The 25,535-nt window shown below is 56.9% G+C and overlaps 2 protein-coding genes across 8 annotated transcripts; both read right to left on the reverse strand.

Moving 5' to 3' along the window:
- Nucleotides 1–2,387: 2,387 nt before the first annotated feature.
- On the reverse strand, nucleotides 2,388–16,112 carry TGM1 (transglutaminase 1). Its single transcript, XM_089907513.1, has 15 exons — nucleotides 15,788–16,112; nucleotides 15,174–15,584; nucleotides 14,837–15,025; nucleotides 13,572–13,820; nucleotides 13,059–13,177; nucleotides 12,844–12,951; nucleotides 12,189–12,363; nucleotides 11,661–11,799; nucleotides 11,430–11,533; nucleotides 9,005–9,093; nucleotides 8,340–8,493; nucleotides 7,951–8,232; nucleotides 7,647–7,807; nucleotides 7,177–7,313; nucleotides 2,388–2,779 (listed from the first exon to the last, which is right to left on the reverse strand). The coding sequence occupies exons 1-15, from the start codon at nucleotides 16,089–16,091 to the stop codon at nucleotides 2,566–2,568; spliced, it is 2,835 nt and encodes a 944-aa protein (XP_089763639.1). The 5' UTR covers nucleotides 16,092–16,112; the 3' UTR covers nucleotides 2,388–2,565.
- A 153-nt stretch (nucleotides 16,113–16,265) lies between these two features.
- On the reverse strand, nucleotides 16,266–24,868 carry RABGGTA (Rab geranylgeranyltransferase subunit alpha). Of its 7 annotated transcripts, none has more exons than XM_089907517.1 (17): nucleotides 24,585–24,868; nucleotides 24,215–24,269; nucleotides 23,933–24,043; nucleotides 23,430–23,554; nucleotides 22,999–23,237; nucleotides 22,587–22,790; nucleotides 22,191–22,274; nucleotides 22,020–22,102; nucleotides 21,829–21,930; nucleotides 21,621–21,726; nucleotides 21,476–21,527; nucleotides 21,216–21,304; nucleotides 20,997–21,085; nucleotides 20,788–20,904; nucleotides 20,036–20,149; nucleotides 19,682–19,769; nucleotides 16,266–19,010 (listed from the first exon to the last, which is right to left on the reverse strand). In XM_089907517.1, exons 2-17 carry the CDS (start codon nucleotides 24,215–24,217, stop codon nucleotides 18,826–18,828), a joined length of 1,791 nt encoding a protein of 596 aa, XP_089763643.1. In that variant the 5' UTR covers nucleotides 24,218–24,269; nucleotides 24,585–24,868; the 3' UTR covers nucleotides 16,266–18,825. The 7 variants fall into 7 exon arrangements, with proteins under 7 accessions (XP_089763643.1, XP_089763644.1, XP_089763646.1 ...); XM_089907518.1 differs by lacking the exon at nucleotides 24,585–24,868 and adding an exon at nucleotides 24,419–24,563; XM_089907520.1 differs by lacking the exon at nucleotides 24,585–24,868 and having other exon boundaries at nucleotides 23,050–23,237; nucleotides 24,215–24,562.
- Between the last annotated feature and the right edge of the window lie 667 nt (nucleotides 24,869–25,535).

Consider the following 25,535-nt stretch of genomic DNA (forward strand, 5'->3'; position numbering starts at 1 on the left):
ATGTTGGATGTGGATAAGTGTTATGCAGAAAAATAAAGCAGGGAAAAGTGGTCATGAGGAGAGGAGTGGGTTGCAATTTAAAATAGGGTGGCCAGAAAAGGCCGCATTAAGACAGTGATATTCGAGGATAGACTTCAAAGGAGGGGAGAGTGCCTGCCACACGGATATCAGAAGAAGAGTGTGCCAGGCAGGGGAAACTGTTAGTCCAAAGGCCAGGAGGTCAAGGCTTTGAGAAACACCAAGAAAGTGAAGCAGCCATGGCTGTTATTCTGCGAGAAGTGAGTAGCCACTGGGGAGTGTGAGCAGATCGGTGACATAATCTGACTGACATTTAAAAGTATCCCTCTGGCTGCCAAGTTGAGAATAGACAAGGCAGGGCAAAGGCTAGTGAGAGGACTGGGGCTTCAATCCATGTGAGGGAGGATGGTGGCTTGGACTAGGATGGTGCAGTACTGGTAGAGAGAATTAGATAATAAATGATACAAAAAATTTAATGTATAGAACACCACATGGTAACATGTACTATGGAGAAAAAGAAAGAAAAAAGGGAGATAGGAAACATAGAAGGTGTTGCAATTTTAAAATGGGATGGAAGAGAAGACCTTAAGATGGTGGCACTTAAGGAAGCCTTGAAGGAGAAGAGGGAGTGAGCCATGGGGCCATGTGGGGAAGAAGTCCTCAGGCAGAGCACAGCCCTGCAGAGCTCCTGGAGCAGGAATGTGCCAGGCGCTGTCCAGGTAGGAAGGGGCCAGCGAGCTGGATGGACTGAGCCGGGGGAGGGGAAGGGGAGGGAGGGCGGAGTCACAGAGCACTGTAAGGACTTTGACTTTGCGGGAAGCCAGTGGAAGGTTTTTTGTTCTGTTGTGTTTTTTTTTGCCGTACGCGGGCCTCTCAGTGTTGTGGCCTCTCCCATTGCGGAGCACAGGCTCCGGACGCGCAGGCTCAGCGGCCATGGCTCACAGGCTCAGCCGCTCCGCGGCATGTGGGATCTTCCGGGACCGGGGCACGAACCCGTGTCCCCTGCATCAGCAGGCGGACTCTCAACCACTGCACCACCAGGGAAGCCCCAGTGGAAGGTTTTGAGCAGAAGATTGACATGATCTGGTTCACCTGCTCGTTCCAGCTGCTGTGTGAAGAACAGGGTATCAAAGGGCAAGAGTGGAAATGGGGAAATGATTAGGAAGGGGGTACAACAGTCCAGCTGAGAGATGAAGGCAGCTCGGGCAGGATGGCAGTTGTAGAGGAGATAAGGAGTGGTCCGATTCTAGACACCTATGAATGGGAGGTAGAACCAGCAAGACTTGCTGACAGATTGAATGTGAGATGTGAGAGAAAGAAAGGAGTTAAGGGTGACTCCAAGAGTTTGGGCCCAAGAAACTGGAAAGATGGAGGTGCCATTTACTGATGTAGGGGAAGATGTAGGAGGATATATGCTGGAGGGAGGTCAGGAGTTTGACCTTGGATATGTTATACTTGGGGTGTCTTTGAGACATCCACATTGGACATCCACATTGTAGAGATACGGAGAAGGCAGTAAATATACAGATTTGAGGTTCAAGGAAAATATACAATTTTGGGAGCCAGCAGTCCTTAAAACCTCGAGTCTGGCAGAGCTCACCTTGACAGAGTGTAGCTGGATGAGAGAGAGCCTGGGGCAGAGGCCTGAGTCACCCCAACCCTGGAGTCTGAGCCGAGGCGGAGGCCCCAGCTGAGGAAACTGAGAAGGATAGCCAGAGATCCAGGAGGACCAGGAGGGTGGCCTGGAAGCCTAGCCTACCATCCAGTCTCTAAACACGATGCTTTCAAGACTATTTAATGCTGTAGGAAAATGCTCACCATAGGTCATTTGTGGGAGGGGGGCAGGGAAGCAGCATATGAAACACAACGCTCAGTTACTTTCTGTACATGGCGGGGCTTGAGGATTATTGTTATTTTCTGCTTTATAATTTTCTGTATCTTCTTAATGCTCAACCCTGAACACGTATTACTTTTGTAACAATTCTTAGACAAGGATATTTGAAGATCAATATTAGAACGTGGCTTCTGCTGCTCAGAGAGAACTCCAGCCTATTTCTACCTCAAACATGTGCCTACAGAAGGGACTTTAGGTTCTTCTTTCCCACAGGGGGTGCTGTGGAGGCGGCAGACCACTGAGCCCAGGGAGCTTCCGGAGGGCTTTGGTCAGCGGGTGAAGACTGGGCAGGTAAGCGCTGGAGGCTGTCCTGACGCCAAGCAGCCCCATCTCAAGAGCTGCTGAGTGGTACCACTGCTGACGTGCCAGCCGTGCTTCTCAGAACTAGGGGCGTCAGAAATGCCAAGGGCATCCCCAGGATAGGCCGTGGGGCTCCTTGGCTCGGCATAGACTGACAGATGGACAGAACGGCAGCTTCATTGTAAAACAGTTTATTAGCATCTGTGCAAATGAGATCGGTTCCTCCCCAGATGTCCCGGTCTCCCCACCTGAGGCCCTGGGGAACTGCTCTGCAGCGGGCCCCTGTCTTGAGGCAATGCCCTTGCTCATCTGACTCCACTCGCATTGCTCCTGGCCCAGGGCTAAGCCCCACCTCAAGATGCAATAGGGATGGTCTCCTCTGAGCTACCGTTGCCTCTAGTATCTGAGGAGCCCCTGCCACCAGCGACCGGGGCCACATCCACCTGGATGACCCCATGAACCTGGGAGAGCTGTGGGCTGTCCAAGCTGGCGATGAGCTGGCGGGAGCCTGGTCTCACAGGCATGAACGTCTGGCGCAGTGTCACTCTCTTGTTGCCCTCAATGTCCCTGTGGGCAGAGATAGAATCATGGGCCTGGGGTGACCGAGGGTGGAGTGGGGAGTAAGGGCTGATGGGGCAGGCAGGAAGGAAGGAGCAGCAGGTGGAGCCCTTCAGGCATTTCTGGGCTCAGCTGGAATCTCCACATCTGGAACAATGCCTGAACCCCAAGGCCACCTCTGCAAGGCTAGATCAGTGGCCACCCACCCAGCTGCTGGAGCTGGAAATCTCCTCAGCATCCAGGACTCCTCCCTCCCTGCTCTCACAAACATCCGGACAAAGACAGAGGCACTGCCTCCCCTCCTCTCCATGGCCAATGCTCCTGCCCCAACCAGGTCAGCCCCAATCCCCGTAGGGTTTCCAAGAACAAGGAAACTTCAAAGGGAGACTTTGGGGCTCAACACAGTATTGCCAAATACTTTCAGGTTTGCCGAGGAAGAAGGTGGAAGAAAATTAATCAATCAGCCTCTGCTACGATCACACTTCAGCTTGTTATTAAAAAAAAAAAAAAAAAGAACAGACAATTGGCATCTTTCAATTAAATTGACACACATTCGTGTGTGTGAGTGAGAGAGAAAGAAACACACATGCTGGTGTGCACACACACACTACAGTGTCTTTATTTTCTTCCTTCCCATGGACCTCTAGTCCCAGACCACCCCTCTGGGAATCACAATTTCACCAGCCTTCTAACTGGCCTCCTTGCCTCCCATCTCATTTTCCATTCTATTCTCCAAGCACTCAGAGATGAACTGAGCCCTTCACTGGCTTGGCTTCCTCGGTGTTTATGAGATAGATGAAACTGTAGCTCCCTAACCTGACACACAGGCTCACTCTGAGTCACCCTGCCTGCCTGCACCACCTCATCATCCCCCCATTCCTCCTGCCCGTCAGTCCCACTGAGCTCCTCCCCTTCCCTGAACTCACCTCTGTCTTCAAGCTTTGCCCCCAGGCTGCCTCCAGACCCAGCTCACAACTCCTCCTCAGTGAGGGCTCCCTGGAGCACCTCCTGCCCTCAGGAAAATGAATCTCACCCTTCTCTGAGCTCCTCCAGCAATCTGCACGTGTGCTTACACACTGACTGTGACTGCATTTATATCGCACCTTCTCACGCCTGTTAGCATCTGTCCTTTCCTGCCTCTGCCTTAAACCTTTACCTCTGGCCCCTGCGCAACCTGAGCCTGCCTTGGGGACTGTCTCTGGAGCCAGACTCTGTGCAAACACCACAGTCCTCCAAGAGAATGAGTCAACACCCCAACATTGAGGATGAGCTCTCCTTGGGGCAAAACAGCTTAGAGCCTGCTTCCAAGGGGCGTCCCCGGACCACTCTGTACTCCTTCTTCTACCGTTGTTAACTGTGTGGTTTAGAACAAGGTACCAGTCATCCTCACTTTCTGGTGTAAAACGGAAGCGAATGTAAAATGAGGGGGTGGGATCAGATGGTCTTGAAGGTGCCTCCAAGCTCTATGAAGGTGGGAAGCAGGGGAGACAGGGAGATAGATATCTATAGCCTACCTGTTAGGTTATAGACTTAATTTCTAGACTTCCTATCATAATATACAACTTGAAATTAAGTCTAGGGACTTCCCTGGTGGCGCAGTGGTTAAGAATCTGCCTGCCAATGCAGGGGACACAGGTTCGAGCCCTGGTCCGGGAAGATCCCACATGCCGCGGAGCGACTAAGCCCATGCGCCACAACTACTGAGCCTGTGCTCTAGAGCCCGTGAGCCACAACTACTGAGCCCGGGCACCTACAGCCTGTGCTCTGCAACAAGAGAAGCCACTGCAACGAGAAGCCTGCGCACCACAACGAAGAGTGGCCCCCGCTCGCTGCAAATAAAGAAAGCCCGCGCACAGCAGCGAAGGCCCAATGCAGCCAAAAATAAATACACAAATAAGTAAATTTATTTTAAAAAAAGAAAGAAAGAAATTAAGTCTATAACTTAGCAGGTAGGCTATACTCTGCCTGGTTACGAATCTGCACTTTTAATTTGTGCTCACTTTTCCATCGATGCAGGCTAAAGGTTGTTTAGATTCAGATCAGCCTTCAAAAGTCTATTTAACCCATACTATGATTGAACTGTACTATTTCAGAGCCTAGCCTTTATTTATAACATTATTTCCAAGAGAAAATGCTCTCCAGATTCCAGCTAGGGATGTCAAGATCTCTTCCTACCCTTAAGAGTAGGTCTTAAGAGTCAGGCGAGACCTTGGCTGCACCCCAGTTTGCCACTTTAAGCTGAGCACGTCAGCTGCTCATGTTGGAATGTGCCCGTAAGTGAGTGCAGGTAATAAAACCAACTCCCTGACAGGACATCAGAACTTAGACATCCAAATTAGCATTGTCCTTCAACTATGTACTGGTTCAACCCTGTTGAACATTTGAAAAATCTCCTCTCAGATTTTCCTTCACAGCCATTTAAAACCACACACACATCACACGCACCCAACTTGGGTGCGCACGCACACCCGGACAAGTCACTGCCCCTCCTTTACAGCCAAGCTTCAGTTCTGATCGAAAAGGGCATTATGACCCACCTTGTTCACTTACCTTATTAATTAAGTCTTAATTCTAAATGACTTGAGGCTGTTTCCCCAAAGTCAAATCCACCCCCTTAGAAGACCACCCTAAGGACATTCTAGAGAATATGATTCAGGCTCTGGGGGAAATTCCCGAGAAGGATTTGGAGCAGTCTTCCAGCTTCCCCTGGTGACTGCTTTGGTGGTGACAATAGCCATCTGAAGGAGTAAGTTCTGGAATGTTTATTAAGTGGCCGCTCAGCAGGCTGGGTGGCACAATGGGGTTCCATGCCACAGCCTTGGATGCGCAGATGAGAGGGAAGTGATGCCCGTCTTGGAATCTAATATATCCGAGCCAGGAGCTCAGGGCTCTCAGCTGTCCTGGTGGCCCTGGCCTGGGCTCACAGCAGCTGAGGAGCCACAGGATGTCCAAGGAGGACCCGCCTTGAGAAACTACCATCTAACCCTCTCACCTACCGATGGGAAGACTGAGACCTTTAAGTGGGGGGAGACTCGCACAAGCCCCACAGCTGAAGAGGGGAGCTGGGTGTCCATCACTCAGTGCAGAGGTCCTTTCCTTATTCCCAGGCAGGGGCAAGAATCAAAGATCTGGTGGGGCTGCTGAGGGGAGCCCCGCTCTGGGGAATCCCTCAGAACAGGTGAACCTCCCTCTGTCAGCTGCAGGTGAGAGACACCAGCAGGTGAGCTGTCTGGGAGTTCTAAGCTGCCAGAGACCCTTTTAGGGCGATGGAAGGAGAGCACTCGTTTGTGATGTGTCCCATCATCCAGGGGGCCAGGCTGGGGCAAAGATCTGAACAGCAACCTTTTCAGCTTTGGCCTGTTGGGGAAAGTGGCAGCCACCACCAGGCAGAGCTGCCTGCTGTGTGTGGGGAGAGGGATGGGCAGGGTGGGCAGGGACCCTCTGCTTCCTCACCCAGCCCCTCCGAGCGCATGCTGTCACTGTCCCTCGGGAGCTCTTTGTCGAATGAGGAAACTTCCTGTCCCTGTCCCCAGAAGGCTGATCTTAGAAGTCAGCCTCTGGCCTTCTCTGCTTTCCCTCTATGCTGTTCCTGCATGCGTGGGTCTGTGTCAGAGATGGCAGCACAGGCCCAGGAACACGACTGTGGGCACGGGCCTGGCCCAGAGCCTCACGTGGCTCGGGATCAGGCCCCGGCAGGCTGGGTGAGGGCCCGAGGCACAGGGCTCTCGCCTTCGGAACTGCTGCTCGGCCCTCATGCCACCACGCCAGCAACAAGCTTGAGAGCCTGTGCTCTCAGCAAAGCGGGAGGGGCAGAGCCTGCCCCTTAGGAGCTGTGAGACCCTGTGAGATGCGGCCACCAGCTGCCCCATCCGTAAAGGGGGGGGACAGCTACCAACAGAACACTAATGCTGTGCCGAGCACCATGCTGAGTGCTTTACGGGCAGCGTCTCTTCTGATCCTCAGAGCCAGGCTTATCGTTATCCCTACTTTACAGGTGAGAAAACTGAGGCGCAGAGATCAGTCACTTGCCCTGGGGCACACGGCCCAGGTGATGATCTCTAATGTACCTTAAGGGGTTTCTGTGGTCTCCAAATGAACTTATATTCCTGACAGTGCCTGCTCAACTGCTGAGTGCTGGGTGACAGTAGTGACGAGCTGCTAGGGATTCCTATGTGAGGTTTTAGCTCCCTAACGAGCCGGTGAGGCAGGGCGGGGACACCGCGGAGCACTGCCCACAGCAGGCCTTTTAAGTGCTGGGTGGGCTGAACTGAGTCAGGAGGTGCTGCTGGCGGGCCCCAAGCGACAGACCTTACCGTCCTGACAGAGAGAGGAAGCAAAGCTGGGACCCAGGCCGCCAGGAGGCAGGCAAGGGCAGTGGCAGGGGAAGGAGGAGGGGCCGGACTCACCCAGCGTTGAGGGTCTTGGGTCTCTGCAACCCGGAACCCTCGAGCCGGAAGACAACGTTGGTGAGGGTGATAGGCAGGGGGTTCTGGAAGACAATCTGGACCTCGCAATCCTGGCCAACCACGGCTGCTCGCAGTAACTGAGAGAAAAAGAGGCCCCCATCAGAGCCCCTGGCCGAACTCACGGGACCAGACACTCCCCCAGAGAGGGAGAGCTCCTTCGAATCAAGACCGCCCTCACCCCACGTTTCTGCCCCCGAGAGAGGGCTCTCCCAAAGCCAGACAGGAAACTCCAACCCACTCTCCAGCTGCAGCCACCACAGAATCAGGGAAATGAGATCTGATTTTCCAGAGGAGGAAACCGAAGCCCAGGAGCTCAGAGCTGGTCCCTGACCTCCTCCTGCCGTGGCTCCTGGCCCAGTGCCCCCTCCCCTGGCCCTCCGATTTCCCCCTGCCCCAGCCAGCTGCTCTACCGTGAGGGTGAGGTCCGGGGTGCGCAGACGGAAGGTGTGCTGCTTGGCCAGCACCTGCGTGTTCTCCTCGACGTGGCCCGAGACGTTGAGCAGCATGGCCCCCTGGTCCACGAGGTGGACCCGGTACTCCTTGTAGGCCACGGGCATGGCCGTGCGCTCCGCTGCGGGGGAAGAGGCATGGTGTCACTGAGGCCAGCTTCCCCAGACCCGGCCTCCTGGGGTCTCCATGTCCCCAGCCCCGGGGTGCCCAGCCGTGGGGCGGGGGGGTGGGGGGAGGCGGCAGGGCTGGGGAAGAAGCACTTACAGGCCCCCGGCGCCAGCACCACTTCCTTCTTGCTTTCCTTGAAGACAGACCCAGAGACGCCGGTATAGAAGGTAACGGAGAGGTAGAGGTGCAGCTTCACAGTCCGGGGGCTGCTGCCGCAGTTGGTCAGCACCACGCAGATGGTCAGGTCCTGCCCCATCACTGCGTCCTGTGCCTCCACCTTCAGGGCCACATCCTCAGCCGAGTCCCGGATGGCGTACACGTTGGGTTTGCTGCCGTGGGCGGCTGCGGTCTCCACTGCCTTCCGCTCTGCTTCTGAGCCTGGGGGTCGAGGGTCAATGGTGAGCCTACCACTGCTGCTGGCGTTGGCAAGTGCTTGGTGGGAACCCTTGGCGTGGTCGGAGCTGGCCAGGTTGGGGGGCTGGTACCTTCTGGGTGCTTATAGATGTGGGAGACCTCTTCCCGCATGTTGGAGCCGACGGCCTTCGTGACGACGAGCGAGCCGATGGCTTTCTCCTCCACGTACACGATCTTGAAGCTGCCATCACTTTGCCGCTGCCAGTAGATCTTGTCACTGTTCACCTGTTTGGGGCGTGTGTGGGGTGTGAGCCGGGAGTGAGTGAGCCAGAGGGTCTGAGGGTGGGACTGACCCCCAGCTGCCTTCCCTGCATCCTAGGAGCTGCATGGAGGGCTAGATCCAAAGGTTGGGAGCTTCCTGGAAGAGCCAAACCGGGAGACTTTCCAAGCTGAGCCAGACAAGGCCAGAGAGTGGGGAAGAAACTGGTCTGGGACGCTCCTTACAATGCATTCAACATTAATAACAGTAATCCCTTATGCTCGTTCGCTGACTCTACGAGTTATAGAGCAGCTTCATACCCATTATTTCTTTTGATCCTGAGCACAGGAAGCATGGCAGCCATTATTATCCCCCTTTTAACAGTTGGGGAAACTAAGACTCATAGAATGAGTGACTTGCTCAAGGTCACACAGCTAGTCGGTCGGTGGTGAGGTCAGGACCAGAGAACCCAGGGCTAACACCAGTGCCCTGGTCTCCCCAGGCTGCCCACAAAGGCACCGGCCACACAGGCCTCACCTCAGCAAAAATGAAGGGTGTGTCATACTTCATGTAGACCAGGCCGTTCTTGATGGACTCCACAGAGCAGGGGCCACAGCAGAAGATGCCTAGCGGAGTGAGGGTAGCATGGGGGTGAGAGAGCCAAGGAGGCTGAGGGGGAACCCCCCACCCAGGTCCTGGGCCCACCCATCCAGGCCCAGCGCCCACTGCCTTGGGTCAGCTCCCACCAGTCCAACTCAGGGAGGTTAAACAAAGGAGTGCACATGTTCTATTTGGCCTCAGTCCTTGGTGGGGGATAGGGGGACAGGGACAACTGTGGGGACAGGCCTGCCTTGCTAATCAAATTGCTGGCATACTTCCTCTACTGGCTGAAGCTGCATGTCAGCTGTCTGTAACCCCCTGCGGTCAACAGCCATCCTACATCAAGACAAACCCAGAGCCCACCGTGGCTCTGCTTGCTGGCTGGGAGAGCAATGACATCACAGTCACCATTCCAGAAAGATCCAGAACAACCCTTCAGCTCTGCAGCCTACTGTGTCCTCTCTGTGGGGAGGTGAGAGGGGAGCTGGTGGGAAACACAGTCTGTCCTCAGTGTGCTCGGGAGGGTTTCCTGGAAGAGATGGGTTGATAGGGAGGAAGCTTGGCAGGAGAGGACACGGAACAGGAAGTGAGGGCCATCCAACAGGAGAGAATCTTAGAAAACATCTCGCACGATGGTCTCCTTTTACACATGGGGAGACAGGCTCAGTGAGGCAAAGTAGATGCCAGGATCTCCCAAGACAGTTGGATACAGAGAGGAGGAAGGAGCTAATACTTAACTGAGTAGCTACGAAGCCGCAGCCATGCTGCTAGTCTACTATGACTTATCATTAGATCCTCCCAACCACCCTGCATGGTACATGTCACCCACCTATTACAAACAAGAACACCAAAACCTGAAGGTGCAAGGAACTTGCCCAAGATGACATATCCAAGAAGTGATCAAGCTAGAATCAAGCCCGGGTCTGGCTGGCCTCAGAGGCCCTGGCTGCCGCCCAGCCCACCACTTCCCAGAGTGGGGACGAGAACTCAGATCTCCCGGTGTCCTGCAGGCTGTTCCAGCGTCGCAGGCGTCACTGGGGTTGCACAACTCAGGGGGCACCGTTCACAGAGATGACTGAGGGGGGAGGGGTCTGGCCAGAGACCAGAGGAGGAATGTAGGCTAGGGGAAGGCTATCTGACCCAGGGTGAGGAAGGGAGAGGTGGCAGGGGTTGGCGGGAGAGGCAACCGGTCCGGCAGGTGGGGCTGCCTGGGGCCAGAGTATTAAGGTGGGAAGGGTGTGCGGGACCTGTCTGAGAACAGCACGGGAAGCCTAATTTTTGCAGAAACGTGCATTGTGGAAAAGAGACTAGTAGGTTATGTCGTCAGTGATTACTTCTTAGGCTGGACTGTGTTACAGAAGCTCTTTTCTCTGAAACCTGATTTTTTCATACTGTACATATAACTCAGTGGAGCAGTGGAACAGATACGAGAGGAACTTGGTAAAAGTGAGAATATGTGTTGAAAGAGGAAGTTGGGGGCTGGGTCTGCTCTGCTGCTGACCTAATGCTCTGTGCCCTAGAGGAACTCCCAAACCCAGCTGATCTGCAACATCACCAGAACTTTCAAAAATACAGATTCCTAGAGTCTATTCCCTGAAGGTCCAACGTATCAGGTCTGGAGTAGGATATAGAAATTTCCTTGAAACAAAACGAAACAAACCACCTGAGAGAGGATAGGGAATTGTATACTTTATGCTATACAATTCTATCCTTTTTTTTTCCTTCCAAGCATGTTTTACTTAAAATAATGACTTTTTAAACTTTAAAAGAATATATATAAACGTCTCTTAGAAAACATCTCGCACGATGGTCTCCTTTTACACATGGGGAGACAGGCTCAGTGAGGCAAAGTAGATGCCAGGATCTCCCAAGACAGTTGGATACAGAGAGGAGGAAGGAGCTAATACTTAACTGAGTAGCTACGAAGCTGCAGCCATGCTGCTAGTCTACTATGACTTATCATTAGATCCTCCCAACCACCCTGCATGGTACATGTCACCCACCTACTACACCTTCAATTAATTACCTCCAGGATATGTAAATAAAAAAGCAAGTGGGAATAGTGGATTTGTCAGGGGAGGGAAACCTCTCACTGAATTCTCTCGAATCCTTGGACTTTTGAGCCATCTGAGTGTAATAATCATTACCAATAAATAAAATTTAGGCAAATAGTTACGCAGAAAGGTAAAAATAAATGAAGGGCCACATGGTGATTTGCCCTGAGGAGTCTGTTTGAAGAACTGCGGGGTTAAAGGACCCGGCTCTAAGGCCCCGTCCGGGATGCTGGAGTTTGTTACCCTGGCTGGGGAGACAGGGAGGGGCCCCAAGTGGGGTTCAGGAGACAGGCAGGGCCCCGCCTCACCGCTGCTGGTCTCCTGGGGTGTGGCGTCCACAACCTGCCATCCATCGAAGCCTGGGGGCAGATCCGGCCTCTTCATCCAACAGTCGTTCCACACGTGGAAGTTCCTGGATGGACATGGCCGGAGGGCTCCGTGAGCTGCCCACCCCCCAGGGCCTCCCCAGCATCCCCCTGGCGCCCAGGCCTCAGGTCACCAGTCCTCAGCAGGGACGGGCAGGCCAGCCCCAGCCTCACCAGACGGAATCATGGTTCAGGTGCTCGAGTGGCTTCATGTTCTCGTCAAAGTAGATGTCCATGGTGAGGGACGTGTCTGTGTCATGCGCGGAATTGAAGTTGGTGATGGTGCGGGTGGCCAGGCCTAGGCAGCGCAGCACTGTGGGGAAACCAGGGTTGGGGTTCAGGGCCCGGGGCCCGGGCAGGGGTGGGGGGCAGGTGAGGCACGAGGTCAGGAGTAGCAAGGGGACAGGGGCAACTGGGTCAGGGGTCGCTAGGGTCAGGAGGGCACCAAGCCAGGGAGTGTTGGGGGTTAGGGGAATCCAGGCCACCGGCCTCGCCTTGTCCCTAACTGTCCCTTCTCCCTCCTCTCCTCTAGGCCCCTCTTGGTTGTTAACACTAATTAATGATAATTAAGGCCAGCCTACCAGCCACCCTGCCTGTTCCGACACTGTAGCCACAGCTGGGCTGGGCTCGTGAAGGCAGAGCCTGGCTTCCCTCCCTCCTTCGTGTAGGGCCCAGGCAGCTCCTGTCCCGTCCCTCCACTACCTGTAGTGGTCACACCGGCGAAAACCCAGCACTGGCCGTAAGGGACAGAGAAGCCGGTGCGTAGGTAGTTGAGTAGAATCTCCACGCTGCCCACCCACGCCGATGGATTTGTGCCGCGGGAATACTCTCCAGACCAGTTCCCAATCAGGATGCCATTGTCATCCAAGGAGTTTACCTGCCCAGGACAGGACGGGGTGGGGCAGAGTTGGGGGAGAAGCTCAGGGCCTGCCGTGTGGCCCCCGGCCCAGCCTCTGACCCTGCAACCATCCCTCACCCCTAAAGGCTTCAGGGTCCAGTAGCAGCCTGAGCCCCTCTCACCACTCCCAGAGCTCTCTGCCCACTCCACCCCCCCCCCGCACCCCCGCCCACCCCCCCCCCCCCCCCCCCCCCCGCCACCCCGTCCTGGTCTGACACATGAATGTGAATGCTGGGTGTGCCAAGTTTGGGGTTTGGCCCTACATTACGCAAGAGCTGGAACTGGAGCCAGGAAGGGGAGCGTTGGAGGACAGGCGAGGGAGGGAAGAAGGGTGAGACCACTTCCCACAGTACCCTTTGCAAGAGCAGTGACAGAATCAGGAAGGGTAAGAGTGTGGGGTGGAGCAGGGGAGGCAGCAGGCAGACACACGGTAGGGCTCAGAGACGCGAGGGTGCTCACCATGGCGGAGACGACCCGGCAGATACTGATGGGGTCCCTGCGACCTCCGTATGGCATGCCCCGCCGGTCCAGGATGTAAAAGCAGGCATCCAGCACCCCGTGGTCAAACTGGAGGGAGGAAGGGCAGAGGTGACCCCTAGGCCAGCACCTGCTCCCCTACCCCACCCTACCTGCCTCTAGTGCCCCTGAGTGCACGAGGCCCCAGCCAGCCGTACCTGGCCGTAGTTCCAGGTCCGCTCGCCAATCTGTGCTTCGGTCCCATAGTAAATTCTCCCACACTCATTAAGCACGTACTCCTGCCGCCAGTCCTCACGGTCCACATACACGATGTCCTCTGTGTTCCCAAAGCATATATGCCTGGTCCCCTCCAGCCCTCTCCCTGGGTCCCACCTGCCCCTGGGCTGATTCTGCAGGACTCATGACCGCAGAGGAAGAGCAGGAACGCCTCTAGCCTGACAGCACTCCTCCCAGGAAGGATGCAGTGAGCATGACAGAGATGATCAGAGGAGGGTGGCTGTAACCAGGGCCCTTCCCCAGGAGAGGTGAGACTGTGTGACCTTGGGCTGGTCACCTCTCTAGGTCCTGGATCTAGGTCCCCTCACCTGGACAATGGGAGGCTGGCTTCTCCTAGGGCTAGGTACCCAGGCACGTAGCCAGACCCAGGAAAGGAAGCCCTGACCTGCCCTCCCCTCCTGTCCATGCCTGGCTTCTGACTCCAGCAGGCTCACCTGGGCACCAGGGATTGAAGAGGATGTAGATCTCATTGCAGGGGTCAAAGGGCAACTGGAACTCGCCAGCTTCTGAGCGTGTGCGGACCGTGAACTGAAACTTGCCAATGATGGCGTTGGGGGAGGTGTGGACCTGTAGGTTCAGATTCTTCCCGCTGGACTTGGTCACCTGGGCGTTCCAGCCTCCATTGCCCCCCTGGCCCACTGGGATGATCACGTGGGTGCCCTTGCCCACCTCAGGGTTGTTTCCTGCAGTGGGGAAAGCATCGATTAGCTGCTGCAGCCTATCTGAAGGCGGGGGGGGGTGGGGTGGGGTGGGGGTGGGGGTGGGGGGATGGTGCCTTGGACTTCTCGCAGCCCCACCCAGAAAGTGTATGAGCCAGTGAGTGTGTCCCTGAGTTGGACCATCACCTGGGTCAATCTGAGAGCAGCTCTGTCCCCACCCAGTGTTTGCCCACATGTCAGGGCAGAGATCCAGTCCAACATCCCAAACCTGTTCCCTCGACACTTAACTCAGAGGCGACTAGAAGAGACCAGGTCACCGTCACGCTCTCCCTGCCTGACTGTTCCAGCACCTGGGCTGGAGGAGCAGAGCCACCCTGTCTGGGTCCAGTTGCCCCTGCTGCGCGTGAAAGGGCAGTTCATATCCTGAAGTTCACCTGCCTGCTCCCTGGGGCTGCAGCTTCCAGAGCCCAGGGCATCCTTGCTGGAGGTGGTGGGGGTACCTGGGAAATTACAGGCTGGGGTGGGCAAGGCTAAGCCCTAATCAAAGGGTACGAGGGGTCGCCGGCCCCCTGCGGCAGCATAAGCACCGGCCTAGGCAGTCAGTAGCCACCAAGCAATGCAATGAGGGAGGCACCTGCCCTGGGCCATGGGGACAGAGAGACCGAGAGACATTGTGGGAGAGAGCGTGGAGCCACACCCTGAGGAAGGAGGGCAGACCCAGAAAGAAAGACACACAGAGGCAGAAACACTGAAGGGGATGCTGTGCCAAGCACCTGAAGAAAAAGAATTTTGAGACAGGTGCTCCTGGAGGCTTGAAGAGGGTGAGCCTAGGAAAACAGACCCTCCCTGAGGCACCCCTGGGGACATACTTACATGCTTGCGCCTGCCTTATCTGGCAGGGGCGAGGAGTGGGGTGAGTGAGGAGCCCAAAGCTGCCCCTTTGACCCTAATACCAGGGCGGGGAGCCCTGCTACGCAGCCCCCTAACCCCATTCCACCCTGCCCAGGGCCTTCACCCCTCCCACTGCGGGCTCCACCGACCGATGAACAGCTCCAGGGTGACATGATCGGACGACTCATAGGGACGAGACAGGAAGAGGACCATGTGGAAAGGCTGCCCACGGCGGATAATCAGCTCATTGTACTCGAACTCGTCCGTGTGGTGCTCTTGGCGATTCTGGTCCGAGGGTGAACTCAGCAGATCCACACCAGTCACCACCAGCTTTCCCTCTGCAAGGCCAGAGCTCAGGTTCAGTGAAGCCCCATGGGGAGTCCGGCCCTGCATCATTAGCCTCCCAGGCCCCCAGAGATGCCAGAATGAGTCTCAGGCCCATTAAAGCATTTTGGCTCTCAGATAACATGGACAGGTGGGCCTCACCTTGGATGGTGCCATCTCTACCTGTGTTCACAGTGCTGCCCAGGGAGTCGGGTCTTCGAGCCGGGGAGTCGGGTCTTCGAGCCGGGGAGTCGGGTCTTCGACCCCGGGAGTCGGGTCTTCGACCCCCGGAGTCGGGTCTTCGACCCCCGGAGTCGGGTCTTCGATCCCTGGGGCTGGGCCTTCGAGGCCTGGAGTTAGACCCGTGGTCTCCACCGGGCTCAGGCCCCCAGTCTTCATCTATTGTATTCTGGCACGAGCAGCAGCCACAGCAGCGAGCCCAGAAGGGGCGGCCCCTTTGGCGAGCATGTCTGTCTGGCTCTGGCTCCGGCTCTGGAGAAGGTGTCATGAGGGGCTGCCAGGGATTCCCTCCCCAGCGGCCCACATCTGAACGAGGACTGCCCGTCGTCGTGCCTGTGTGGACAAGGCAGGGAGGCTCTGATCACTCACACAGACCTCCTTTACCCCTACAGCATGCCCCAGTCAGCTCACCCAGAAACCCTCCATCCAGAGAGCTGATTCAGTCCCAGCCAGATGACTGAGATGATCTGATCCTGACCCTGAGATTCCCTCAGACCCACCCAGAGACCTTCCCCAAAGACTCCTTTCAGACTCACCTAGAGAAACTTCCCACGTTACAGAGACGAGTCTTTCCCCTCTCACCCGCACATGGACATCCACCAAGCCAGATGCCCCATCCAGAAAGCTGCTCACGGACCCCTCCCAGGAGATGACACTTGTCGCACCCTCAAGGTGCAGCAGCACAGGACCATCCCGGGCCTGCTCCCTCCACCTGCCAGCTCCTTGGTCTAGAGATCCAGAGCTGCCTGCCTCAAGGACCCATTTCTTAGGCGGAATCCCCCACCCAAGGCTCCTTGCATTACACAGGCAAGTGACATTCACGACTTGGGCTCCTGACATATTCCCCACGGCTGGTCAAACACCCACGCGGAGCTGCCCGGAGGGGCTGGGCGGGGGCAGAGGTGCCCGAGCCGGGCTTCCCAGGTGTAGAGTCTCGGTGTGTGGGGAGCAGCCTCACTGGGACCGACAGGCTCGGGCTGGCTCGCACCCCACCTGGCCGGGGCCTCACCTGACGGAGGTGCTGGCATCTCTGGGTGGAACAGGTCGGGACTGATGGGACGGGACTGATGCCGCCTCACGAATGGAAAGCGTGGGGCGGGTCGGCAAGTGGTTTATGAGAGGGGGAGGGCGGGGCCAGGCTTCAGGGAAGAAGGGGAAGGAAGGTTGCTCCATCCTCGAGGGAGGAAGCCCAGCCTCTGGGGGCTGTTTCCGAGGTAGGGGTGGGAAATGAGGCTAGGCCGCACCCTCTTTCCCCTTTCAAGGAGCCAGGAACCGACTGGAGGCGGGGTTGGGCCCGGGCTGGGGAGGGGCGGGAGCGGGGTCTGTCAGTGCTGAAGTCGGAAGGCTTTGATGAGATCACACCGTCCGAGGGATGCTGACTCCTGCGGAACTGGGTACATCGGAAGCACGTTCTCCTCGGTGGAGGAGGGTGCGACAAGTGTCATCTCCTGGGAGGGGTCCGTGAGCAGCTTTCTGGATGGGGCACCTGGCTTGGTGGATGTCCATGTGCGGGTGAGGGGGAAAGAATCATCCCTGTAGTGTGGGAAGTTTCTCTAGCGCGATGGGGCAGGGAGGGTCCACCCACACTCTATCCAGCAGACTCGCTCTTCCCAAGCTCAGGCTGCCCACCTCCGTCCCTGTGAAACTGCCCACCGGCCTGGCTCTGGGACTCGTCCTGCCCAGGGAGCCCCCAGCATCCCAGGCTGGTACACACTGGTGACACCAGCAGCCAGGCCCTCTGACTGGCTCCACCAGCCAGCCCCCACCATCCGTCTGTCCCTCCTTCTTCCTCTAGCTAGGCCCCAGGCCCCAGCATGACTGAGCTGCCCCCTGCTTCCTGTGTCCCTCCAGGTTGGGGATTAGGGGGGTCAGAGTAGAAACAATCTCTTGTTTTCTAACTGCCACCCCCCACCCCCCAAACCGAGGGGTTTGGAGGAGGCTGAGGTCTTTGCTATGAGGCTCAGGTCTTTGCTATGAGGCTCAGGTGGGAATGAAGGCCCCCCCCCTCCCCAGGCTGCAGAGTACCCCCTTCTCTCACTGAGATGAATGTCTGGTGAGCTGGAGGCCAGGGCTCTCCAACCTGGAATTCTTCCTGGGAATCCTGACCAACCGGCTCCAGGCACCTGCCCCAACTTCACCCTGACACTGGGAGAAATGCCAGGGAGGCCACCAAGAGAGCCCCAAGGCAAAGAGGAGGTCAGACATCTTCCGGAAGTCTGGGACCCTGTTCCTGGGGTCTCTTGCCTCCATCCCGCTGTTGTCCCAGCTCTGTCCATGGGACACTGAACAGAAGACAGTGAAAACAGGGTGGGCAAGGGGACACAAGGAAGCTGACTGGAGGAGAGGCTGAGTTTGGTGATGCATCAGGCAGGGAGGTGGCTTGGGGAGCAGGGACAGAGGCTCCAGGACCAGGCACAGAGCCCTTCACATCCCCGTGACCTTTTCCTGTCCAGGTCTAAGTCCCCACATCCTCCAGCACGCTCAGAGGATGCACTAGTGGAAATCAAAATTCCAGGCAGGTGTGAGGCAGGTCAGCCAAAGGGCTTCATGGAGGGGCTGTCTGTGTATCACTACGGATATGGGAGGGGCAGGGCCCTGAGAGTCTGGTTGTGTGTGAGCACATGTGGGTCCAGGTAGATTCTCAGGGAACCAGGTAAATGCCTTGTCACATTCTCTCCCTCTTGTTTCAATCTTTCTCTTTCCCCACCCAGCCAGGTTTGACTCAGTGCCCTCACCCCTGAGTCGCTCCCCTTTCCTCCCTCCGGGGAGGCTCAAGTGCCTCAGGGCTTTCAAAGTCAGGACAAGGTATGTGTATGTGTGTTGGAAGGGGGACCATGGGAAAAGACACCGTCTCGGTACCTCGGGAGCTGGGGCCAGGCTCTGCCCAATCCAGAAGCAAGAACATGAATCTGGAATCCCAGACCAAGTTGCAGAGACAGCTCTGGCTCCAGCACTTGAGGTCAGCAACCTTGGGTGCATCTTAACAGCAGTTTCCTCAACAGTACTATGGGCCTAATCGTCTCAGCCCTGAGAGCTTGTGAGGATCAAATGGGATCAAGGATTTCCAAGGGCTCTTTATCCAGAGCATGCTACTCATGGGGACTGACAGTGTTGCTGTAAGAGAGGGGAGCCAGGGCGCCCTGGCCCACTCCTCCTGGGAAGAGCTTTCTTAGCTGTGGTAAAGGAGAGCCAGGGCAGACAGGGCATCTAGAAGGGGCACAGGTCACGGGAGAAACTTCTACGAGCCCCTTTCAGTTAGAGAGACTTCCAGCTGCTTTGTGGTCCAGCCCCAACCAGAACATGAACTCAAATCTGATTCCAGCCTGGAACTTAGACCCAGCCCAGCCCCAAACTGGAATGTAGATTCAAATCCAGCCATTGCCCTGATTCTGCCCCAGATACTGAGGCTTTGGTTCTCCATGACAGGGAACAGCAGGACTGAGCATAAAATGAAAGTAGAGGGGGTGAACTGACATACCCTCACTCTCTCCCTTTCTTTTCCAGGATAGGCAGCAGTAGTAATGATGGTGGCGGCGAAGGCTTAGCAGCCTTTGGGGGCCTCTTCATTGTTTATTCAGTTCCAATAAGTTAAAGGGCAGGGGGCGGGGGCAGAGTCTCTTAGGTGAGGCTGCTGCGAACTGAAGGCAGCAGCTCGGCCAGATGCTCCGAGATGCCCACTGCTTGGCACAGGGGGTTGCCCTGCAGGTTGAGGAGGACCAGCCTGGGGCAGGAGGCAAGAGGCTGGAGCACTGCAGGCTGCTGGAGGCCTTGGGCAGGAGTCAAGGAAAGCTTGGCATCCTCCAGATCCACCTGCTCCTGTGCACCCATCACTGCTTTCCCTCAAGAACAGGGACTGCTGCCTAGCAGCCTGCTTGGTGGGCACCTTGTCCGCTTCCCCAGAGGGCGTAAGGCTCTAGACTGCAAACACCGGCCCCCGGGGGCCAGGCAGGAAGCACAGGAGGCTGACTGGATACAGTCCCAGAAGGAGTGGTGGAGACTATGGCCAAGGTGAAAGCTAGCCCCAGATGCAGAGGCACCCATGATCCACCAATGGTCAAGGGTTGCCAAGTGGAAATGCAGGCTAAACGTTGCTTTAATTTCCATTTTTTAAAGAAGAATCAAAATTCTAGATTTTTTAAAATATGAAACTTCCTGATTTTAAAAACATGATGCGCTACTCAAGAATATCTGTAGGCTGCTGGTTTGTGAACTCTGGCTTGAGGAAGTCACTTACTTCCATCCTCCAAAACTCTACCAGTACAAGTCAATGATAGCCTCATACAGCGCCAGGCTACCCTCTCTCCTCAGCTTAGACAGCCAGAGCCCCCTCTCCATGTCCAGGGGCACACCACCCTGCTTGCTGTCTGTCCCCTCCTGGTGTGGCACCTCGTACTACCTGCTGTCTGAAAGGCACCCAGAAGGAAGGATACGGTTGTTGCACAGAAAAAGCTCCTGCAGCCGGGGCAGGTTAGTGACACCATCCAGGGACTCGATAGTGTTGTCATTGGCCTGCAGCACCTGGGGAGCAGGGAGGGCAGGGAAGACAAGGCAGGGAAGGCAGCTGTCAGCCTGGGATTGGTACAAGCAACTGGGGAACCCAGGGTGATCAGCTTACAGTACATGGAAGGGCTCCTGGGGTCAGGCTGGGTGACAGAGGAGAAGGCAGGGGTCATCTGTGGGGTCTGGGAGGACCTGGGCATCTCTTTGTAGGGTGGGCAGACTTCTGAGGTGGAGGAAGGGGAAAAGGATCACCCAGGACAGCGACGCAGGAGTGAGTGCTTTACCTCGAGGCAGCGCAGGGCAGCCAGGGCAGGGGGCAGGGCTCGGAGACGATTGTGCGACAGGTCAAGGTGAGTGATCAAGAGCAGCTGCTCCAGATGGCAGAGCACCGTCAGATCCTGAGGAGGGGGGATGAGATACCCAGCGAGACCTGGGGGAAAGTCCTCAGCCATCGTTTATCAGGCACTTGCCCTGTGTGCCCCACACAGGCCCTTGGGGACCCCAGCTGAGGAGAAGAGGGAGTAGGTGGGACGCTTGCCTCAGCACGCCTGGCAGTACAGGCTCCACGTCAAGGACATGGGAGAGGCCTGAGCCCTCGGGCTGGGTGGCCAGTGGGGTGGTGGGAGTTGGGCAGGTAAGGGGGATGGAGGAGGGCGCTGGGATAAACACAGACACTGGTGGGAGCGGGCCTGGTGAGTCTGGGATCGGCTGGTGGGGGCGAAGGTGGGCAGCAGTGACGTGTTGGGGAGATTGATTGGGAAGGACTACAGAGGAAAAAGAGAGTCTGGAGGGTTTGTCAGAAAGTTCTGGAAACTACTGAGGTTTTAGGTGTTGGGGCCTGCTCCAGGGAGAGAAGCATGGGAATGAGCTGAGGAAGAAATGTCCAGAAAGGCACGTGCGACTGAAGGAAAGCCGGGGGCATGGTGAGTGTCTCGGCTGAGGCCCAGGGAGCAGATATAAAAGCCGGCCAGGTCCTGAGGAAGAGGGAGGCCAGCTAGCAGGGCAAAGGCCGGGAAGGCGCGTGCGCAGTTCCTACCTTGTGACCAAGGTGCAGCACGCGCACCTCCGCGTACTCCATCTTGAGCACGCTGTTCTCCAGCAGGAACTTGCTTCGCAGGTCGTCCAGGTACGCTGCCCGCATAGGGTCCACGGCCTGGCAGGGAGAAGGGACGGAGAATGCACGTCAGCTGCCCTCCTCCTGCCCGCTGGGCCTCCCCCTCGCCGGTTCCCATGGACCCGACTTGCCTTGAGGGTCTGGAAGTACTGCAGCGTCTCCTTCTCATAGTGCAGGGGGTCCAGCGCCCGCATCAGCAAGATGATGGTGAGCAGGCACCCTGGGGAGAGGGCAGGGAAGAGGATGGTCTCTCCTGGATCCTCCTCTGCTCCCATCCTCTGGAGACCCTTCCCACTCTCCCCAAGGGGTGCCCCCCTAGAAAGGGGCCTCCTCAGGGGAGCGGGCCTCACATTTATTCTCTGGCTCCAGCTCCTGCAGCTCCTTACAGGATTCAAGCTCGGACTGTAGCACCGTGGACTTCTCCACCGACAGCTCACACCTGAGGGTGGGCAGGGTGGGGGAGGGGATGATGCTCCAGCCCTGGGGTACTAGTCAGCCCCAGTATCCAGTCTGAGATCAACTGCTTAAGCCCCCAGCCTCCTGCCCAGCTGCCTGATGCCCAGAGTCCAGAGCCCCCATCCTTGTCTGTGTGCTTCCCTGTCACCATCACCTGAAGAGCTGTTCATCCGTGGCGGAGTCCCGGCACCAGCCCTCTTGGCGGCCTGTAAGAAAGAGCAGGTGGTAGGAGGGGACACCCATGACAGGAAGAGAGGGATGAGGGCTGCTGCCAAGGGGGGAGGTGCGGGCTATGTCACCTTTTAAGAGCACACACTCCTTCTGGGCACCACCTGCTGTCCAAATGACACGAAATGTATGTTGGGGCAACTGGTCGTTGAGAGAGGTGGCGGGCAGGTCACAGAGCTGGGAGCACGGGGTTAAGAAAAAGCCCGGCTGCACCACCTTCCTGACAGTCCCAGCCCAGCCCTACCCCAGCCTCCAGTCTGCCCACCAATCCTGGGATACCCAGACGTGGCTAGGCCGGTTCCTGCCATCTGGGGTCCTCCACGCCACGGCCAGGGGTGACTCGTCCACCAAGAGCAGCAAGGTCTCCGTCCTGGAGCCCACCTGGCACGGGGGACAAAGAGAGACCCGTCACTCCAACAGCACCAGGCCCACGATCCACGATGCTCTCCGGCAAAAGCTGCAGGACTCACTAGGAGGGGCCGAGAGAAGGAGACAGTCAGACAGGCCTCATCCCGGCTCACGTGCAGGCAGTGCAGAGCATCCTGGGGATCCGCTGGGGGAAGACACAGCCTCAGGTCTCCTTAAATATTCTTCCATTCCTTCTAAGCCCTAATCACCCAGCTTCCTCCGCCACTGCTCACCTCGTCCCAGGAGCCAGCGATGGTAGAACCAGGCACTCTGATCATTGGGGTCAGTGAAGAAGGCGTTCTGCACCAGCTCCAGCTCTGTGGGGGCCACGGAGGCATGGGGTTGTGGTTAGGGCTCTGCTTGGCTCCTGGCCACCCCAACATCCCACCCTCACCTTGGAGTTCCTCCAGCCTGCAGTTTCACCTATAGGCTGGCCTTGCCCAGGGGCTGCACATTTCAGTTTTATCTTCCCCATTGGACACTTGGGCTCCCTGCAGCCAGGGGCTGGATCTTATGCACCCCCAGAGCCAGGCAAATTCCCAAGTGGCAGGTTCAGGAACAGGCCTAGGCATCAGGGTTGGAAGGGTGGCACTGCAGAGTCCTCCCCAGCACCCCCTGACTCTGCTTACCTTTGAGCAGCACATCCTCAGGGAGGCGCCCCTGAGGTCCAGAGTCTGGCTGGGGATGCAGCTGGGGCAAGAGGCAGGAGCGGTAATGCCAGGAGGAATAGTTGGAGAAGTTTCGGGTGATGAGGCTGTCAGTGAAGGCTAGCTCCTCTGCAGGGGGCACAGCTGCCTGCGCAGCCACAAACCGCCGGTAGTCCCAGCAGTGAACTGGGGGGAAGGGCAGACAGCACATCTCAGACGCAGGGCAAGAGAATCTCCCCGGCTGGTACCCCTGGAGTTCCCTCGGAGATCCTGAGAAACACCTCTCTGCACTCCATGGAGGATACATTTGGCTCCATCATCCCTTTTGCCATCAGCTCAGTGGGCCCATCCTGGCCATCCCTCCCCACTCTGGGCCTTACTGAGGCCCTAGTACCGGAATGTGGGGCAGGTGAGGGCTGTAGGGACAGAATCTGCGAGCACGTACAGTTCCGCTCATCAACCTCGAGGAAGCGGGCACACAACTCCAGCTCCTGGGCCCAGTTGGCCTCTGGCAGGCGGCCCAGCAGCCAGCAGCGGTGGTGCCAGGTACCGTAAGACTTGGGGTTCACCCTCAGACAGCTCTCCAGGAAGCCCAGTTCTGCCTTCACCAGAGTGGCCAACTCCTCGGGGGACCTGCACCCAGAGGGGAATGGGGGTCAGGGCCCTCCAACACCCAATCTCAGCTCACCCCTGTCTTTCTGCACCCAGCCCTCCACTGCCCTCTGCCTATGCCCCTGGCTGCCCCACTCTTCCTCCAGCCCTGGACCCAGGCAGGGCAGGCGCAGAGCCAGGGCCATCTTCCCGGGGCTCTGAACCCCTACGCACTTCTGGACCTCCAGCCGCTGGAGCACCTCTCGGCGACAATTCCAGAGGGTGGCAAAATCAGGGTTGGCTCCCAGAATCTGGCTTGTCAGTTCCAGCACTGATTCATCCAGCTCTCCAGCCTGGCGCTGAGAAGGTAGATAGCAGGGTCAGAGAGATCATATCTTTCTCCTGCTACAGGGCTAATAACATAAATACAACTACCAACTGTTCTGTGAATGCCATACTATACTATAGGTACTATACAAAGCACTTTATGGGTTTACATGTATTCTCTCATTTAATTTTCACAACAGCCTTATGCAGTAAGTGCAATTGTTAGGCCCATTTTACAGATGGGCAAACTGAGGTCCAAAGAGATTCAGTAACTTGCCCAAGGACACACAGCTAGTACCTGATAGAACGCAGATATGGATCCAAGCAGCCTGACTCTAAGGCGCAGTTCTTGGCCTCAGTGCTATACTAAGGGAGCCACTGTGGGAGGGGACGACCTCTGAGGGCCCCACCTTCTGGAAGACAGTCTGGGTGGCTGACTGGTATAGCTTCAGCTTCTGTTCCCGCTCTAGCCTTTTGGCTTCCGCTTGCTCTTCCGATGTCTTCACCTTCAGGCGCCCGTGCTATAGGGATGGCCGGGTTGCAAGAGTGCAGGCTGCCTTGCAGGGGGCATACCCACCGGAACCCCCACTCCGTTATATCGGGCAACGGAGGCAGGCCACGCGGGGCAGGGGCAAGGGCAAGGGCAAGGGCATGGACATGCGGAGGTGAGGGGCTGCGCTCAGGGTTCTCACCATGGTGCTGGCTCAGATTCAGGGCAGGGTAGGGGTCAAGTGGTGCTCGTGAAACCTGGGGGAGAGACGTGTCAATCATGGGAGCCCCGCCCCTGGTAGCCCCGTCCCTAGACGTCCCCAGGAAGCCGCGGGCGAGCCGGGGCGGAGACCCCTGGGGTGTTAAGGGGTTCCGGGACAGGCACTGCACGTCCTGAAGGCACCCACCCGGAATGGGACTTGCACACGTGCAGCCCTGTCCACGGCCCGATTCGCCGGAGCCTGGCCCGAGCTGGAGCACTTAGGTGATGGGGACTACTCCGCGCCCAGAGGCTGTCGCTACCCGCCCGCCCCACGGATCCCAAGCACTGCTGGCCCCCGCCGGCGGACCCACCTGTGCTGGGAGGAGGCGTGCGGGACGCGGAGCTACGGCGCCCACCACCGAGCCCGAGCGCTAGCGCTAGCTAGAGCGGCGTCACGCCCCGGCTCTCCGAGACTCAGCGCCCTCTGCAGGCCTGGGGAGGGGCTCGCGGCAGAGCAGGCGGGCTCCGGAGGCGCCTGCGCAGGATCTCTGGGAGCCCTGTCCGGGAGCGCAAAGTCCCTGTTAGCCCTCTGGTGTGTAAGAGTGTGCACGCGTGACTGTGGCGCGCGCGGGGAAGCAGCGCAGGGTGCAATTCCAGCCACCTACTCAAACTGCGTTTCATTTGAAAAGGTTTCCCCCACAGCCGGAAGCCCACCCTCTCAGCGCTCCACTAACCTCTCTCTGGCCGCCCTCACCACCTCTTAGTTGCTAAATCTAACTGATGGAGTTTCCTCTCCTTACCTCCATTGACCTCTGCAGCATTTGATGCTGCTGACTTCCCTCGACGTGACACCCTGTCCTGGCTTTTCCTGCACTTTTGCCCCTCTCTTCTCATCTGTTTACCTTCTCTTCCCCTAAATGTTGGTGATATCCAGGGCCCTTTCCACACTCTTTTCCACTTCACACACTGCTCCCTTGGGAGAATGTTCACAAATCCAAGCCTTCAACTGCTTGGAATCGGAGCTCTCCAGAGCTCTGTCCTGGGCCCACAGATCTTCTGGCCCACACTTTGGGTGACTTCATCCACACTCATGGTTTTAATTGCTATCTGTAAGCTGATAACACTTAAATTTATATCTCCAGCCCAGATGTCTTGCAAGCTTTTATAATGGAAAAAAATGTACACACACACAGAGACACAAACATTTTTAAAAAAATATTTATTTAGTCAGGCTGCAGAGGGTCTTAGTTGTGGCACGCTGGATCTTTGTTGCGGAATGCGGGATTTTTTGTTGGGGCTGTTAGTTGCTGCATGTGGGATCT

The sequence above is a fragment of the Delphinapterus leucas genome, chromosome 2 (assembly GCF_059928025.1).
Source record: "Delphinapterus leucas isolate spDelLeu-1000000601 "Yukka" chromosome 2, BTC_Dleu_Yukka2, whole genome shotgun sequence".
In the NCBI taxonomy this organism is placed as follows: domain Eukaryota; kingdom Metazoa; phylum Chordata; class Mammalia; order Artiodactyla; family Monodontidae; genus Delphinapterus; species Delphinapterus leucas.

Bases quoted from the DNA above. Each gene is read 5' to 3' on its own strand.
- TGM1 (XM_089907513.1), bottom strand. From the start codon at position 16,091: ATGTCAGGAGCCCAAGTCGTGAATGTCACTTGCCTGTGTAATGCAAGG. The intron at 11,534-11,660 runs GTGAGGCTGGGG...ATGTCCATCCAG, and splicing joins CTGAACCATGATTCCGTCTG to GAACTTCCACGTGTGGAACG. The intron at 2,780-7,176 runs GTGAGTCCGGCC...CTCTGCCCACAG, and splicing joins CCCAAGACCCTCAACGCTGG to GGACATTGAGGGCAACAAGA.
- RABGGTA (XM_089907517.1), bottom strand. The intron at 21,931-22,019 runs GTGAGTCCTGCA...CCCCCGTGCCAG, and splicing joins CCTTCTCTCGGCCCCTCCTA to GTGGGCTCCAGGACGGAGAC. The intron at 21,305-21,475 runs GTGATGGTGACA...GCCCACCCTCAG, and splicing joins ACGGATGAACAGCTCTTCAG to GTGTGAGCTGTCGGTGGAGA.